Source organism: Durotheca rogersii, assembly GCF_024521655.1.
Source record: "Durotheca rogersii strain YMJ 92031201 chromosome Unknown GGS23scaffold_2, whole genome shotgun sequence".
In the NCBI taxonomy this organism is placed as follows: domain Eukaryota; kingdom Fungi; phylum Ascomycota; class Sordariomycetes; order Xylariales; family Xylariaceae; genus Durotheca; species Durotheca rogersii.
Genome location: NW_026251233.1, coordinates 2,829,550 through 2,845,169, shown reverse-complemented (window position 1 = coordinate 2,845,169; position 15,620 = coordinate 2,829,550). Strand labels below are relative to the sequence as shown.

The following is a 15,620-nucleotide window of genomic DNA, read 5'->3' as shown; positions in this document are numbered from 1 at the left end:
GCTGACCCTCGGGACTCGCGTAGTATAAGCACGATCGAGGCGAGAACTAGGTGGAATTCATTCGGTGCTCCGTCGAAAGAGTACGCAAGCGCACAGAATTCCCGGAACACATTCATGTATATACGTCGCGCGCTCAGAGGAGAGTCGGGCGCTCCTAGTAGCATCCGATCGTAAAACACATAGAACAAAAGGGGACCAACCCCCGGAATGGGATGATAGTGAAGATCATAACCCTCCAATATGCCCAACCAACGCCAACGCCTTCCCATGCCCCGCTTGTGCTTGTCGTAACGAAACCCACGTAGGTAAGTCGTCTCCTAGAACGACCGTAGCCGGCGCGGCCGGGTTCACGGCTTGGAGGGGTCGGCGGCGGCGGCGGCGGCGGCGTCCTGGCGCTGCTGCCGCTGCTGTTCGCGGCGGTACTTCTCGTTCTCGAGCTGGCGCCAGTCGGGGGGCTCGGGCTCGTCGCCGTCGGTGCGGTGGGCGGCGCCGGCGAAGGCGGAGCGGCCGGCGTAGAGCTGGTAGCCGTCGCCGGAGCGCTCGGTGCTCTCGAGGCTCTTGAAGGTGATGGGCTGGTTGCCGCGGAAGCGCTTGCGCATGTCGATCATGCCGCGGCGGCACTCGCCGAAGCCCTTCTTGAGCTGCCGGCACCGCGTCGGCAGCGCCTCGGCCAGCGGCGACCGCAGGCACTCCGCCGCCGTGTGCCGCTGCACCATGACGCACTCCGACTCCTGAAGGCACTCGGCCAGCGCCGCTCCTGCGCGCAACGTCGAGTCAGAATGTCTACGTCTTTTTTTTTGGAGGGGAGGGGGGAAGGGGTTCTTCGTCTTGGGTGGTTTCTGGCTTGGTACGATGGGAGGGCGTTAGATACTTATTTCTTTGCAGGAGCTGGGCATGTTGATGAGCAGGCGACGAGTCTGCGAACTGGCTAACGGGTAGTGTGTGTTTCGCTGTCGGCGCCGTCGTCGAGGAGGGACTGTGGTGCAGGTGGTTATTTGCGTCTACAACTGCCTATCCAATTGGAGATGAAGATGACCGCCTCTGTGGATGGTATTTAACAGGCTTCCGTGGCTGCTGTGGCGTTGTGGCATCACCGACGAGCTGCCTAGTACTACCAGGGTACCATGTAAACAATATACCTACTGCGTATGTAGGTACCTACAAGCTACCTTTCCAAGCACATTCGGCGCTGTCCGGCTGGGCCTCGAGCCGGGTTGCCCAGACTTTCAGATGTCAAACGGGTCGACATCGACCAACATGCAGGGTTGCCAAGCTTGGCTCCTGGGTTCTATCACGACGGTAGGGCGTGACGGCGCGTCGGACGCTGAACGGGCCACAGAACCCCAGGGCACGGCGAGGCAGGCCAAGCAGGTGGGGCGGACGAAAAGGAGGAGAGGCAGGGGATTGATTCTATCACGCTCAGGTGCTGTTCTGGTTGTTGGTATTATTATTGTGTGTGCACTGTAACGCCGTCACCCATGTCGGTCTGCGGGCGCGCGGATGCGCTCGAGACGGCAGCAGGTTGGCACGGCGCGAATCCCGACAAAAGGGTCCGGAAACGAAACCAGCGAGAGAGAAAGAGAGCAAGCCCCCTAGAAGAAGACGAAGAGAAGGAAAAAAGAAAAAGACCGGCCCTCGAGCCCTTCTCCCATTTGCTCCGCTCCCCTTCCCGAGTCCGTCTCCTCTCCCAATCATCACTTCGATACACGCTCCTCTGTTTTGCCTCGTCATCGATCCGGTCTTGTCTGGTCACCCTCCCCGTCGCGCACCCATGTGACATCACCCGGAGCTCATCTCCTATCTACGCCTGATCTACCTGTTCTCCCAGTGCTGTCCCCCTGCCCGGGCCCTCTCTTCATTGGTTTTATTTGGTTTGCGAAGACGAAGAGCCGAGCCAGGCGGGAAGATGAGCAACTCGCGGCAGTAGTGGCCGCGCGATTGCTTCACGTCCGGCTTCTGCGACTCTTACCGACTCGAGCCGAGCGTTGTACGAATACGTCGAAATATAAGCAGAGCCTCAAACACAATCGCAGAACCCGAAAAAAAAAATGCCCTTACCCTTTCTTGGCCGGCTGAACATGTTCGTACATCTACCACCCCGTACACCTCTATACGTCTTCTCTAGCCAGCCGAGACTCGCCTGAGGGATCGCTAACCCATGTCCGTCTCGCGCAGCGCCGAATATGTCGCTCTCGTCGGCTCCTTCTTCCTCGTCGGTCTCGAGGCCCTCATCCGGATTCTAACGCTGGCGTTACGTATGCAAGCTCGCTCCGGGATTCCCCCATCGCGTCTAAGCGCTGACATTGGGCTGCCTAGCTTCCTCGCTGCTGGACCTCTTCTACCGCGCTTCGCGACGGCTCTTTAACCGACTCACCTCGCCGGCGCAGAAGAGAGCCGAGCAGAGACGGAAGTGTACGCCTTGGTCGCCTCCCCACCTCCTGGCCCTGCTAATCTGTCCGTCGCACCTAGCCATCTCGACCTCGATCCGAAATGCCTCCGACTTCGTCGATCTGTGCGCCACCTTCGGTTACACTGCTGAGGAACACGTCGTGCAGACCAAAGATGGCTATCTGCTGGGAATCCACCGCCTGGCCTGGAGGAAAGGCGAGGAGGATACCGAGATCAACGACGGGCCGTCGAGCGTCCGTAAGCCCGTCGTCTATCTCCACCATGGCCTCCTGATGAATAGCGAGGTCTGGGTCTGCCTCACCGACGAGAAGAGGTGCCTGCCCTTCGTGCTGGTAGAGAGGGGCTTCGACGTTTGGGTAGGTCGAACCGCGTCTCCGCCGCCGCGGGCCGAGAGCAGGATATTGGTGCTGACCATAATTGTCGCCACTAGTTAGGAAATAATCGCGGAAACAAGTACTCCAAAAAGTCGATCAACTATCCGCCCACCTCCATCCGATTCTGGGACTTCTCGATCGATCAGTTCGCCTTCCACGACATCCCTGACTCCATCGACTACATCCTAGAAACGACAAAGCAGGCGTCCTTGTCATACGTCGGGTTTTCCCAAGGCACCGCCCAAGCCTTCGCGAGCCTAGCCGTGCACCCTAAGCTTAACGAGCAGGTCAACGTCTTCATCGCGCTGGCTCCGGCCATGGCGCCCGCCGGTCTCAACAACGGCATCGTCGACGCCCTCACCAAGGCTTCGCCTCAGGTTCTCTTCCTTATGTTTGGTCGTCGGTCCATCCTCAGCTCCGCCACCATGTGGCAGTCCATCCTGTACCCGCCCATATTCATCAACGTTATCGACATGGGCATGTCCTTCCTGTTCGGCTGGAGGACGAAAAATATCTCCTTCAGCCAGAAGCTGGCCGCGTACCCGCACTTGTACTCCTTCACCAGCACCAAGTCCGTCGTCCACTGGTTCCAGATCATCCGCAACCAGTCGTTCCAGATGTACGACGACGACGTGCCGACCCCTCTATCGATCAACACCTCCAACAAGTACACCAAAGTGGCCAAGTATCCGACTCGCAACATCCGGACGCCCATCGTCCTCGTCTACGGCGGCATCGACTCCCTGGTCGATATCAAGGTCATGCTGAAAGAGTTGCCCAACCGGACCGTGGCCACCGAAATCCCGCATTACGAGCACCTCGACTTTTTATGGGCGCGCGACGTCGACACGCAGGTCTTCAAGCACGTCTTCGATGCCCTCGACAGCTTCAAAGACGCAGAGCACTCGCCGGAAGAGTTCGAGAGCTATCGGCGGGCACGCAACGTCAGCCTATCGGCTTCCAAATTCCTCAAACAGTGAGTTGTTTCCGCCGTAGGGGGTGCTCGCGGGCGGGGGAAGGGCTAATGGTGGCTAGCACACATCGTAACAGCGACGCGGTCGAGTCCGATAGCGCGTCCGTCTTCTCGTCGAACGAGCGCGAGGGCAACGGCGAATGCTCCTCGGGCGACCAGGACAAGGCGCGCGAGCGCTCTGCGCATTCGTCGCTAGCCTCCAGGCTGCACTCGGACGCCAAGAAGTCCTCGATCCGCCCGATCGCCACGATCGACGAGCACGCCGCCGCCGCCGCCTCGGCCTCCCCGGATCGGCCGGGCTCGCGGGGCTACGACGAGACGAGCGACTCGCCCGGCCCGTTCACGCCCAGCTCCCCGAGCCGCAGCCGGCAGAACCGCCGCAGCGCCAGCGTCGCGAGCAACCTCAGCGTCGACTCCATGAAGCAAGGGCGCGGAATCAAGATCGGCGCCGCGAAGCCGACCACAAGCAGCAGCAGCGACGAGGGCCGGGGGCACTCCCGATCCGGCGTCCCCAACGCGTAGACATCTCGTTGTATATATATTCCCGACGTGCGCCAGCCGGGCACGGAGCAAATCGGTATTGTTTTTTTCAAGGAGTTCCGAGGACTTCGGGTATGCCCTACCCGATCCGATAGATATATATAGATGGTCCCGGTCCTAGTTCTGCATCGGAGCGGTCGCGCATTCTTACCGAGAGGCACAGACCCCGAAAGGTCTTGCGAAGAGAAGACCGCGCTTATTACGGCGATAGATAGGAAATATTTATAGATATACATACACAGACGTCAGGTACAGTCGCTGCCATACTTTGGGGACAACTTAACCCCTCGCGTCCCATCCCGTGATGTGTCTCGCGAGTTTACTAGGGAACAACAGCCTACTGGCCCGCTTACTTCACCTACCCCTGCGTGGTCCCCCCCTTCTCTCCTTTTCGCATTCTTCGGCTTTCCCCGCCGTCGCGATCGCCATCAATTACCACTCACCGACCTAACTCGAAACGAAGCCTCACCACCAAACCGACGCGGCGGGCCCAAGCAGAGTCAAGTAGCAGCAACGCCGCCGCTCTCGTCCCACCGGATGCGCATGGTCGCCGGCGCCGGCGCGAAGGCGCCGTGGTCGGGCGTCAGGTAGGCCGTCAGGCGGCCGTCAGCCTCCCGCCCGACCTGGCCGCGCCACGGGCCGCACGCGCAGCGCGAGCAGCGGCCGCGCGGGCCGGGGGCGCGGCGCGGGCCCGCGTCGCCGGCGAGCGCGAGGGCCTTGAAGGCGGCGACGAGCGCGGCGCGGAGCAGCGGCGCGGCGGGGTCGGTCGCGGAGGCGAAGGAGGAAGAGGGAGGCGAGGCCTGCGCGGGGGGCAGGGGCGAGAGGAGCCTACGCGCGAAGGGGGGGGGAGGTTAGCGGGCGGGCTGGCTGGCTGGTTACGAAGGGGGATAAGATGGGTGCGGGGGAGACTTACTGCCGCGCCAGCTCGTCGTCGGCGGCCGGCGTCGCGGCCCGCGCGAGGCGCCGCAGCGCCGGCAGCCGCGGCGTGCCCGCCGCCGGCTCGAGCGCGTAGTCCAGGCACTGCGCCAGGCGCGTCGACAGGGTGGTGGCGAGGTCGGCGCTGCGCGTCGCGCTGCGGTTAGTCCTGGGGCGAAAGAAAGGGCGGGGGAGGAGCGCGGACTCACCCGATCAGCACGATCTCGTCCGCGACTTCGGCCGGCGGCACGCCGCGCGCCGCCAGCCGCGCCAGCATCCGGCGGCCGTACCGCGGCAGCGACGGCCACGCGTCGTCGGGGCCGGAGCCGTGCGCGCCGTCTTCCTGTTCCTCCTCCTCCTCCTCCTGCTCCTCCTCTCTCGCGTCCCGCCGCCGCCCCAGCCACGCGACGAGCCCCGCCACCCAGCCCCCCCGCGTGCCGGCCGCGGCCGTGGCCTCGTGCCGCACGTGCTGCGCCAGCTCCGCGGCGGGGGCGCGCGCCCGCACCCGCGCGCGGAACGCCGCCCCCGGGTCCATGGCGGCGGGCGCGAAGAAGGCCGGCGCGGCCAGGCCTGCGAGCTGCGCGTACAGCGCGGCGTCGTCGGCGCCGGACGGGTCGAGGGGCAATGCGAGGAGGGCTGCGGTGAGGCGCGCGGCGAGCGGGCCAGTGACATCGGCGAGGACGTCGGCTTCGTAGGTGGTGGTGGTGGTGGCTGTGGTGGTGGTCGCGGTTCGCGAGGGGGAGGAGGTGGGGGCGAGCCCGGGGACCGGCTGCGCGGCGCGCGCGAGCAGCCGCGACGTCGTCCGCGCCACGAACGACGCGACCTCTCGGTCCCAGCGCGGCGGCGCGTAGAGGCATTCGTCGAAGATGCGGGTCCAATTCTGGGGGAGGGGGGAGGGGAGGCTGAGGAGCTGTGTGGGATCCGTTGGGGCGGCCTCGTTAGAGGGTCTCGTCCACTGTGGGGAGGGGGTTAGCGGTGGCGTAGTTGCGCTGTTGCTCGCCTTTCACTTCTTCATAGAGAAAGGAGTACCTAGGTGAAGAGAGAACATAGGATGGGGTGGGGGTGGGGGGCAGGCAGGGGCTTCCTTACTGAATACAACTCAGAGGTCCCGAGGGCGTCGTGGATGGCCTTATTCTCGGCGGGTATGACGAAGGGGAAATGGGCGTAGATGCTGTTCTCGGCAAAGTGGTTCGGGAACGCCCGCAGGATCAGCTTGTATATCACCTGGCCCTGGTTGACCTCGAGGTCGAAGTCCGCTTCCCGGTACCTGTTGAGCGGCCGGACCGGCGCGTGTCAGTATTCCCCCCTTGACTCCGCTTAAGGATGACTTCTTCGAGAAACTAGAAAAGAAAAGGAGGCGTGGCTTATGAGTACAGGGCTAGGCGAGTATAAGGCAATACGCACCCCCAGTTAGTCAAGTTCGTCGGCGTGTAGTCGGCGGTGTAGAAGCGGTCGCCGCGGACGAGGGCGACGGCGTCGGAGAGGATGGCGCGGCTAGTAGTGACGTTGACGCAGAGGCCGCTGCCGGGCATAGGGGGCTTGGCCTTCTCGGCGACGAGGCCCGGGTAGAGCTCGACGGCGTCGGGGGCGCCGTACAAGGCGGCGAGGCGCGCCGCCACCACCGGGTCCGGATTGATGTCGGCGAAAGTGGCGTGCCGCCGCAGCCCAAAGTACTGCCGCAACTCGTTGAGCGTCGCCACGTGCCACCCCCGCGCCTGCCGTATCCCTAGGATCTCGATCGCCCGCAGCGCCCGCGGCACCTGGTGTGCGCCGAACGCGCCCGCCACGTCCTCGACCGAGTCGGCCAGCAGCCGCACCAGGGCGTTGTCGTCGTAGGTGCCGTCGCTGCCGCGCTCCAGGCCTGCGAAGACGCGCTGCCTCGGCTCCTCGGGGATGTTCTCGCGGAGGGCGCGGATGGCTCTCAGCACGGCGTCGAGGGGCGCGGTCGTGGGGTCAGCGTCGTCGCCGGCGACCTCCCTGAGCCCGCGGCGGAGCTCATCCTCGGTCCAGGCCGCGTCGCGCTGCGAGATGGCGCTGTGCCAGCGGTAGATGAGGTTGAACTCGACCGACACCTGGTTGCCGGTGGCCTGGGGCGCGGGGGAGCTGTTGAAGAGGTCCTTAGTCTCGCGGACGCGCGGGTCGAGGCCCCACGTTGACCCGGTCCGGTTCAGGTTGAGGATCGTGCGGACGTAGTCCTTCAGCACGATGTTGACGTACAGCCCACACGTGATGAGACGTCCGGTCTGGAAGAGGTCGTCGTCGTACTTGGCCCACGCGGTGGCGTGGGCAGCGTCACGGGAAGGCGGCTTCGTAAAACGGCCCCCTTCGTTGATCCTTCAGATGGCTTCGTTAGTCCGGCCAGCAGGTTGTCATGCTTTTTGAGGGGTCTTACTCTGCGAGTTGGGTCACCACGTAGTTATGGAACCGGTTGAACATCTGCGTGGGTTTTCGTATTAGACCTCGCTTCCCTCGTATCGAAGATGCTGCTCTCCGCGAGAGAGACATGCCGACACGTAGGTAGTCGTGAAGAGAGAAGAGAGTGGGTGGCGTCGCTCAGATTCTACTTACGATCAGAAACACCCCCAGACCTGGGGGGAAACCGTATAAGCTCCTCGACGAGAAGCAATCCGGCTGAAGCAGGCCATCCTCGAACGTTCGCATCGCGCTCTGCTCTTCGGCGTTCCTACCGTACAGGGGCGAGAGGTCGAGGTACGACGATGTCAAGTTGAAATTCGGGTCTTTCGAATCCTTTCGAGTCGGGGTTATGCGTCAGTCTCAGCCAGAAAATCGGGCCCACCTAGTTACCAGCCGATCGGCGACGACAACTTACGGTCTGGAAGATATCATGCGTAATGATGGTGGCGAGGTAGAAGAGCATGCTGGATATCTTGTTCGGATGTTCCCGGAACGACGACCCGTCTCCCCTGTCCATGAGGCTGTCGAAGATGAGCGCCGGATCCGGCAGGTCCGGCAGCTGGAAGGTCCTGGCGGTGACGGTGCGTGCGTAGCGTGTGTTCGCAGCGCCCATAGAAGGATCTGTGGGATTGTTGTAAGAACCGTCCGCCGAGCGATAGCGGGTGGCTTCCGACCTCAGCTGGGGTGGAGGGTGCTCCAGCACATCCCACAGCTGGTTGATAAAGGCCTCGGTGAACCGTCTTCCTTGGCGGGAGCGAGGCGGTAGTCTGGCCAGGAAGGTAACGATGCGCTCGAGGAGGAGCTCGTTGTCGTCCTCTTCGCCACTGATAGAGGCCTCTAAGACATCTTTGAGGGTGTCGAAGTCGTCGATCTTCAGTCGTTGCAGGTCCTCGAAGAGGCCTGTCTCCTCCGCGTTATCATCGTTGCTCTGGGAGAGCCGATGCTGGGGAGCCGGGGCGAGGGCTTTGTTGATGGTCTGGACCGCCTGGGCCCAAGGTGTAGGGGACATGGCTGCTGTGCCGGCTCGATGAATGCCATACCCCTTGGTGCCGGCAGTAAAGGGGACTGCGTGCTATTTAAGCTGGCCGAAGTGCAACGCGCACCCGTCGCTTGCGTGGCGTCACATTCGACGTGAGGTGGACGGGGAGCGAGGATGGATTACGTCTCACTGGCGCATCTGAGTTCCCCATTCGACCGCCAGCCTTGCGCCAGCTACATCTACCGAAAGGGGTGTCTTTATGTCTGTCATCTGCTGCTGCGGGTCGTTTATGGCTTGGTAAATCGGGGTAATCAGTGGCTCCGGATCCATCCAGTTGCACTTCTTTATAGCGGCGAGGTGAGGTCGGTGGCGCTTCAGCGCGGTCCTCCGGCCTAAAAAGCAAAAAACCTAAGGTCGTGCGATGCCTATTGACATTCTCGTCCTACGTTATGCAAGGTTGGCCTCGCGGACGAAGGGGCACGAAGGGGCGTAAGCGGCGGCGCAGGCAGAAGTGAGACATGGGTTCACTTATGAGTAGGTAGATTTATGTGTGTGTCCGTGTTTCCCTGGACCTGCCTAGGTATTCCGTGATAACAATTATACGGACGAGTATGAGCGTTTACTCTTCCCGTCAGTTTTCATAGCTGTATGCTGTTCCTCTACGTAGTTGAAGCGTCGGTCGCCGAAACTCGGGCCAAGTTCGAGAGAGAGAGAGAGAGAGTAAGAAAGGAATACCCATAGTAAGGGCAGGCTTGTGCCCTTCTTTCCCAGGGAACGCGCGGCAATAGTGAGCCGCATCGACTCCTGTATTTGTTCGCGGATCCTACCTCCTAGGTAGTATTATCCTGTTACCTGCTATTTCATTGCCATGTCGTGAAACAACAGACGTACTGATGTGCGTTCTCAGCCTATCGTTCCGCGATGGCATAAGCACGGATGGAGACGGATGCTTCTGCCTCTCTACGGCACCTTGTGATGCGTCTTGTTGGGGGTGTGCCTTGATGTCCGTCTGTCGCTGCTACAGCCTCGCATCGTACCTATGTATTATGCCGAGAGGAATGCCACGTACGTAGACATAAGCGCAAATAACGCCTGGTGTCGATATTAGCAGATGCCTAGGTATTGATGGCAAATGGATGATACCCCAAGGGAGACCGCCAGCCGCGGAATCGGTGCCACAAAATCTGAATGTTCCCTCTCACTTGTTTTCTTTAGGTACTCAGCGAGGGTTGCCCAGAATACTTGCCGAGCCAATACGCCCAGCGAACTTGGCTCGAATTGGCCCTGGACTTGATTGAGGCGGTGTTGTCCGTAGCAAAAAAAATCGTTACACTTGTGACAACGCAACCAGATTCCCCTCTTAGTTGTCTATTATTACTGGCGTTGCACAACAGTCTGCCTCAGACTCGTAATCTTTGGTAGGTCATAGTCAGCTATCGTCTACGAACTAATGTTAATGTGCTCCAGCTCCGCACGTACAGATTGCTGCTTACCTCTACTACTGGTTATCCGCCGGGAAAAACAACCATTAAAATCCCTTGTTGAAAGCTTCAACACCAAAGCCATTAATTGGAGCCGGGTTAGAAACGCCCTACCCCGGAGAATGTTCTCAGACACTTACCTTGTTAATTGCCCCTCCTCCCTCTCCCTCCTCCCCCCTCCCTCGTTAATTAGTAATACCAGAGAGCAAGAAATAACCGAGTTAGGCCAGCTGTGTTCTCCTTCTTCCACCATACCCAGATTCGCGTCCGGCGCAACCGCTGCTAGCATACATCCGCGGCATTGCCCTCACGTGACGAGGATGGCGAAATCGTCGTCGAGGATGGCGAATGTCGAATTCGTACGATATACCCATGCCAGTTCCGATGACGCCCCCTCCCTTCCTCCGGCGGCAGCTCCTGTCGTATATCAGATCGACCTGCGATGCGGTTGTGCTACACTTTGCAGTCGCCCGAGATGACCACCTGAAGCGACCATGAGCGAGGAAACCAAGATCCGGTCCGTTGCTGTTGTCGGTGCCGGTGCAGCAGGTATTGTCACACCCAGAAACCACCTAAGCCCGTGCTATGTTCGGGACTGTCTTGACAATACTAACCTTGAGTCGATAGGGGCTATCACGGCGGCGGCGTTGAAGGCGGAGAAGTACTTTGGGAGGATTGTAGTGTTCGAGAGGCGCGAGACGCCCGGCGGCACATGGTTGGCTTCCCCCCCCGGTGGCGATCGCCGTTCTGATTATCCCTAGCGATCTTCCGGCTTACGACGCACAGGATCTTCGACCCGGACCCGACGCCGGGCCTCGAGGTCCGGCCCGGCAAGTTGCCGCCCGACCTCGACCTCCCCCTGCAAATTCCCACCCAGCTCCCCCAAGTCACGCCGCCTAACCAGCAGGAGCGCTACTCTAGGACGCCGATCTACAACTCTCTAACGTGGGGACTCTCTTTCCCTATGCATTCCCCCCTATGCTCTGGCTATCTCTTCTGTCCTCTCCTGCGCCGCGATCGTAGGAGAGAAGAAACGAGCTCCGCGAAGTTAAACCTACTGTGAGACAACCGCGGATGTTGACGGGCAGATCAGGACCAACGTGCCCGACATCGCCATGGCCTTTTCCGATCGGCGCTTCGCCTACGGCCCTTTCGCGCCCCACTACGTGCCCCGGCAGTACATCGAGAACTACTTCTCCATCCACGGCACCGATAAGTTCCTCGTCCTCAACACCACCGTCGAGGACATCTCCAAGCTTGAGCCCTCCCTGGACCACTCCCTCGAGCGCTGGAAGCTCACTCTCCGGCGGTACGACCCCGCCCGCCACGTCGATGTCTGGTGGGAGGAGGTCTTCGACGCCGTCATCTTGGCGACTGGGCATTACTCCGTCCCTTACGTAGGTCTCCCTCGCCCGCCCTGAACCAGTCGGCCGTCTTGGGGCGTAGCTGGTCAGCAGCCAAGCGGGAACTAACCGCAACAGGTCCCCCAGGTCGACGGGCTCGAGGAATACATCCGCGCGTTCCCGGGCCGTGTATCGCACTCCAAGGACTACCGCTCGCCGCTAGTGTACGCGGATAAGACGGTGCTGGTGGTGGGTAACTCGGCGTCGGGCCACGACATTACGGCGGAGCTGGCGGGGGTGGCGCGCGCGCCGGTGCTGCAGTCGCGGCACTCGCGCTCGCGCTGGGACGGCGACGCGCCGCCGCCGGGCATCGCGTGGAAGCCCGTCGTGCGCGCCTACGAGGCCGGCGGCCGCGTCGTCTTCGCCGACGGCACCCACGTCGACGCCGTCGACGCCGTCATCTACTGCACCGGCTACGCCGCCTCCTTCCCCTTCTGGAACGACGCCGCCAACGGCGGCCCCCTCTGGGACCACGCGTCCGGCACTCGCGGCGGCAAGCTCGCCGACGTCTACTGGCACACCTTCTCGCGCCGCTTTCCGCGCACCCTCGGCGTCGCCGGCGTCCCCCGCGTCCTCACCTTCCGCAGCTTCGAGTACCAGGCCATCGCGCTCGCGCGCCTCTTCGCCGGCCGTGCCGCGCACCCGCTGCCCCCGCCCGACGAGCAGGAGCGCTGGGAGCGTGAGCGCCTTGACCGTGTCCGCCGCGCCGGCACTAAGTTCCACGACATCGCCTGGGACACAGGCGAGACCGCCGAGTGGCTCGGCGGCCTCTTCCGCATCGCTGGCCTCGGTACCCTCCGCGGCGAGGGCCGCATCCCCCCCGCCCTTACCGACGAGCTCGTCTGGGCTATAGAGCACATCAAGAAGTACCCCGAGCCCGGTAAGGGGAAGGGTAAGGACAAGGACGACACGGCTAGGGGGAGCAGCAGCAGCAGCAGCAGCAGCAGTAGTCTGGGGGATATATGGTCCGGCGCGTGGGTATGGGTTGATAGTCCGCGCAAGGACTTGTTGGGCTTCATATAGAAACGGGACTTGGGTAACTGCATCTATTAGCATAATAGGTACCGTGTCGACTCATTGTATATCACCTACCCGCTTGAATCTCAAAAATGGTTACCCTCGAAATGTATACCGAGTCACATATGCGCTTTTGATTATTTTCCGGTCCCAAGTTATTCGCAGTTCAAGCTCTTCACACCGCACTCGGCTTCGTTAGTAGGAACATCGTAACCCGTTTTTTATTTGCTTGCGCGAAACCTCGTTTACCAGATACCACTTGTTGCTCTCTATCATTCTTGCGTGGACGCCGCGACCGTTGCCTAATAATTTACAGGTGGGCTTGGTTGCAAACGCCGCGTAATGGTTGGCGATATTCTTCGAATACTTTTTGCCGTTCTTCGACCAAGGGCCCGGCTCGACGAGAACTGACTTACTTTGTATACACCGCATAGCCGTGGCGTTTAGAACTCGACACTCTACATGATCAGTCCTTTCAGGATTCCATCGCACTCACATTCTTCCATAAGAGAGTCTCTTTACCACACTCTCAACAACAATACATAGGGGTGGGATTTACGTCTCAGGATCATCCACAGGGGTGTTGAAAACGTCATTCTTCCAACCACCCGCTTCAAACTCCTCGATACGCTCTGCCGCGCGTACTGCCTCTTCATGCCAAGTCTTGACGAGGCTCCCAGGCGCGTACACGCCCTGAAAGACGCCTTTGCCCGGCGGTTCGACGCCCACACGCGTGTACGAATCAGGGTCATTTCCCGGCACTAAACGCGCGGCGACGGCCTTCAGGAAAGTCCACAAGTCGCCGGGGTCCGCGATGCGGGTGGCCCGCAGACGTTCGCGCGCATATAGAAGTTCGCGGTTTCCGGCGTGGAGTAGGGCCGCGATGGCGGTCGCGAGCTGAGCCTCCATAGCACTCTTGAGAACGGGCCGGAGCACGGGTTTCAAAAACCAGCTGACCCATCTCAACTTACTCTCACGGAGCTTGAAGTTAAGCTTATGCACGCGGACGCGGACGCGACGCAGTGTCAGGACCTGCTCGAGCCGGTCGCGGCAGATCTCGACCTCGAGGTGAATATCGATACCACGTTCATCCAATGCGAAACTCGCGATGCCCTCATCCGCGAACCTGAACAGGCGACTGTGGGCACGTAGCCAGAACCCAACCTCGTCCGCGCGCGCCGAGAGCCCGTCGATCTTGATGAGCATGAGATTCTTGCTGCTGGCGCTAGTCCGGAAGCCGGCCTTGCGGATCTCGACATTATTGTATGTTTCGATCTTCAGCCTATGCGGGAGAAATTGTGAGTTATTCACGGTTGTTCCGGGTTCGATAATGAGATTCTCTAGCAATAGATCGATTGCCGGCGTGCTGATTTCGAGGCGCGGGATCGGCACGTGTTGAATAGCGGCGATGAGGAGCGGGATGAAGACACCGAGGCCGTCTTGAATCAGATCAGGATTGATCGCAGAATTCTCGGGAGATATCACCCGGAAAATACGGAGTGTAGTGGCTGCTAGGTTATGGATGTCGTCGTCTCTGAGAACACTCCGGAAGGTCACGGACAATTGCTCGAGAAGCTCGTCGACATCTTGCCGCAAGACACTATCTGGCCCAATCTCCTTACTCCTTTCTCTCAACTCTCGAATTTTTTGATCGGCATCGCTGAAGAAGCCCGGGTCGATGAGAAGCTTCTGCAGGCTGTTTCCAATTTCTTCTAGCAGATTCTCGAATTCAGGATCCGTATCTTTGTGGCTTATGACCCGCTTCAGCTGGTCCTCGCACCTCTCCCACTCACGCTTATTGCCAAAACTCTTGACAAACTCCCACAGGTTAGTGAGGGCACGGTCCGCCTCCTGATTTTCCTCAATGTCACTCTGGGCGACTTCGACGATCTGCTCTACAGACCGCGAGTAGATAACGGCGTAGCGCTTAATAAGTAGCGAAAGCGTAGACACCGAGTTCGAATAGTCTTTTCGCTTGCGGAGGCTGAGGACGGCTTGGTGGAGCCGCTTCAAGAGGGCTTGGCCTTCGTCTCCCGAAAGCTTGTCCTCTACGCTCTCGAACGTGGCACTGGCAACATCCGCGCCGCGATTCGCAAGAACCTCTCTGGCATCTGCGAATTCGTCCTCCAGATTTTGGGCCTCCAGAAGCCCGTCATCGTCGTCGGTTACACTTCGTCCTTCCTCGGAAGACAGCTCTAGTTCTTCGCCCGCTAACCTCGCGGCATCGCTCAAGGCGAAAGCCGAATCTCGGAGTATTTCTCGACCAACGACATGGAGGTCACCCAGAAAAGTGCGGAACTCGGGGTTCGTAAGGAGGAGTGAACCAACAGTCCGCAAGCTCTGGTAAGCGGCGGCGATGTCCGCTCGGGTTTTCGATTTCTTGGCTCTCGACCGGAGGTCATCCACATCGACAGATATTTCGCTCTTGGATAGGAGCCAAATGAGATCCTGGAGCTGGTCCTTGTCGTTTTTGTGGCGCAGAAGCGCGATGAATTGCTGCAGCCACAGCTTGACCAGACGCACCAGTCTCCGGCCGCTGTCGGAGAGATCAGGGTTGTCGGGATTCAATAAGTCACTGGCTAAGAGAGTGCGCAGATTGACTATGACTTGCTCAGTACTGGGCATGTACCCTTCAGTCAGGGCGCGCAACATCTGATAGCTGTGAAGCTTCCGGTACAGCTCCCGCTGCAGATGGGTGTCGTGCTCATACTGAGGGAGCAACGGCTCTTGTTCGGGATCCGACTGCTTCTTCTTCTTCTTGCAGAGACCAAAACAGGACGACAACATTTTCACTTCGCTGTTCCGCAAGTAGGTACTGATGTCAATATATCCGTAGCGGCGACAGTCCCTCTTCGTCAAGGCCCCCGAGCTGGAAACTATGCCGGGACGATGCTGCGGCACATTGAGGGTGGGGAGGACTCTTTAAAGTAGTCCCCGTAACAGTGCCTGGCAAGCGAACGACGTCTTGCTTACGAGCTACAGCTGTTCGTAGGAGAAGTGGCTGGGTTACCCGGCGGAGCTGTTGGCGACCACGTAAGAGCAGGCAATTCCTCCACCAATGGTGCTCAACACCAACCGCGCTCGCTGGCCGCCTCCTGATCGGGCCCCAATCTT

The 15,620-nt window shown here is 60.3% G+C and overlaps 5 protein-coding genes across 5 annotated transcripts; 2 read left to right on the top strand and 3 right to left on the bottom strand.

Annotated features, from left to right (window-relative positions):
- Nucleotides 1-298: 298 nt before the first annotated feature.
- GGS23DRAFT_550283 (cytochrome c oxidase assembly protein PET191-domain-containing protein) lies at nucleotides 299-1,170 on the bottom strand. The gene is made up of 2 exons (XM_051515274.1): nucleotides 872-1,170; nucleotides 299-757 (listed from the first exon to the last, which is right to left on the bottom strand). The coding sequence occupies exons 1-2, from the start codon at nucleotides 894-896 to the stop codon at nucleotides 348-350; spliced, it is 435 nt and encodes a 144-aa protein (XP_051376553.1). The 5' UTR covers nucleotides 897-1,170; the 3' UTR covers nucleotides 299-347.
- A 588-nt stretch (nucleotides 1,171-1,758) lies between these two features.
- On the top strand, nucleotides 1,759-4,932 carry GGS23DRAFT_200142 (alpha/beta-hydrolase). Its single transcript, XM_051511774.1, has 6 exons — nucleotides 1,759-2,080; nucleotides 2,176-2,255; nucleotides 2,317-2,412; nucleotides 2,470-2,765; nucleotides 2,840-3,759; nucleotides 3,819-4,932. The coding sequence occupies exons 1-6, from the start codon at nucleotides 2,049-2,051 to the stop codon at nucleotides 4,276-4,278; spliced, it is 1,884 nt and encodes a 627-aa protein (XP_051376552.1). The 5' UTR covers nucleotides 1,759-2,048; the 3' UTR covers nucleotides 4,279-4,932.
- Nucleotides 4,797-9,118, bottom strand: GGS23DRAFT_612989 (linoleate diol synthase precursor; the record flags this gene model as incomplete). The annotated part of the gene is made up of 8 exons (XM_051520528.1): nucleotides 8,042-9,118; nucleotides 7,780-7,959; nucleotides 7,604-7,647; nucleotides 6,616-7,545; nucleotides 6,301-6,478; nucleotides 5,421-6,166; nucleotides 5,210-5,356; nucleotides 4,797-5,124 (listed from the first exon to the last, which is right to left on the bottom strand). Exons 1-8 carry the CDS (start codon nucleotides 8,633-8,635, stop codon nucleotides 4,797-4,799), a joined length of 3,147 nt encoding a protein of 1,048 aa, XP_051376551.1. The 5' UTR covers nucleotides 8,636-9,118.
- Nucleotides 9,119-10,240: 1,122 nt separating this feature from the next.
- GGS23DRAFT_200194 (putative dimethylaniline monooxygenase) lies at nucleotides 10,241-12,787 on the top strand. Its single transcript, XM_051511775.1, has 5 exons — nucleotides 10,241-10,635; nucleotides 10,714-10,801; nucleotides 10,873-11,031; nucleotides 11,180-11,483; nucleotides 11,568-12,787. The coding sequence occupies exons 1-5, from the start codon at nucleotides 10,581-10,583 to the stop codon at nucleotides 12,510-12,512; spliced, it is 1,551 nt and encodes a 516-aa protein (XP_051376550.1). The 5' UTR covers nucleotides 10,241-10,580; the 3' UTR covers nucleotides 12,513-12,787.
- GGS23DRAFT_200221 (uncharacterized protein) lies at nucleotides 12,656-15,469 on the bottom strand. The gene is made up of 2 exons (XM_051511776.1): nucleotides 13,003-15,469; nucleotides 12,656-12,691 (listed from the first exon to the last, which is right to left on the bottom strand). Exon 1 carries the CDS (start codon nucleotides 15,291-15,293, stop codon nucleotides 13,062-13,064), a length of 2,232 nt encoding a protein of 743 aa, XP_051376549.1. The 5' UTR covers nucleotides 15,294-15,469; the 3' UTR covers nucleotides 12,656-12,691; nucleotides 13,003-13,061.
- Nucleotides 15,470-15,620: the final 151 nt, after the last annotated feature.

Coding starts and splice junctions, on each gene's coding strand:
- GGS23DRAFT_550283 (XM_051515274.1), bottom strand. CDS start 896: ATGCCCAGCTCCTGCAAAGAAATAA. Junction 758..871: donor CAGCTCCTGCAAAGAAATAA/GTATCTAACGCC, acceptor CGTTGCGCGCAG/GAGCGGCGCTGGCCGAGTGC.
- GGS23DRAFT_200142 (XM_051511774.1), top strand. CDS start 2,049: ATGCCCTTACCCTTTCTTGGCCGGCTGAACAT. Junction 2,766..2,839: donor AGAGGGGCTTCGACGTTTGG/GTAGGTCGAACC, acceptor TGTCGCCACTAG/TTAGGAAATAATCGCGGAAA. Junction 3,760..3,818: donor GCTTCCAAATTCCTCAAACA/GTGAGTTGTTTC, acceptor AATGGTGGCTAG/CACACATCGTAACAGCGACG.
- GGS23DRAFT_200194 (XM_051511775.1), top strand. CDS start 10,581: ATGAGCGAGGAAACCAAGATCCGGTCCGTTGCTGTTGTCGGTGCCGGT. Junction 10,636..10,713: donor TGTCGGTGCCGGTGCAGCAG/GTATTGTCACAC, acceptor TTGAGTCGATAG/GGGCTATCACGGCGGCGGCG. Junction 11,484..11,567: donor GGCATTACTCCGTCCCTTAC/GTAGGTCTCCCT, acceptor TAACCGCAACAG/GTCCCCCAGGTCGACGGGCT.
- GGS23DRAFT_200221 (XM_051511776.1), bottom strand. CDS start 15,293: ATGTTGTCGTCCTGTTTTGGTCTCTGCAAGAAGAAGAAGAAGCAGTCG.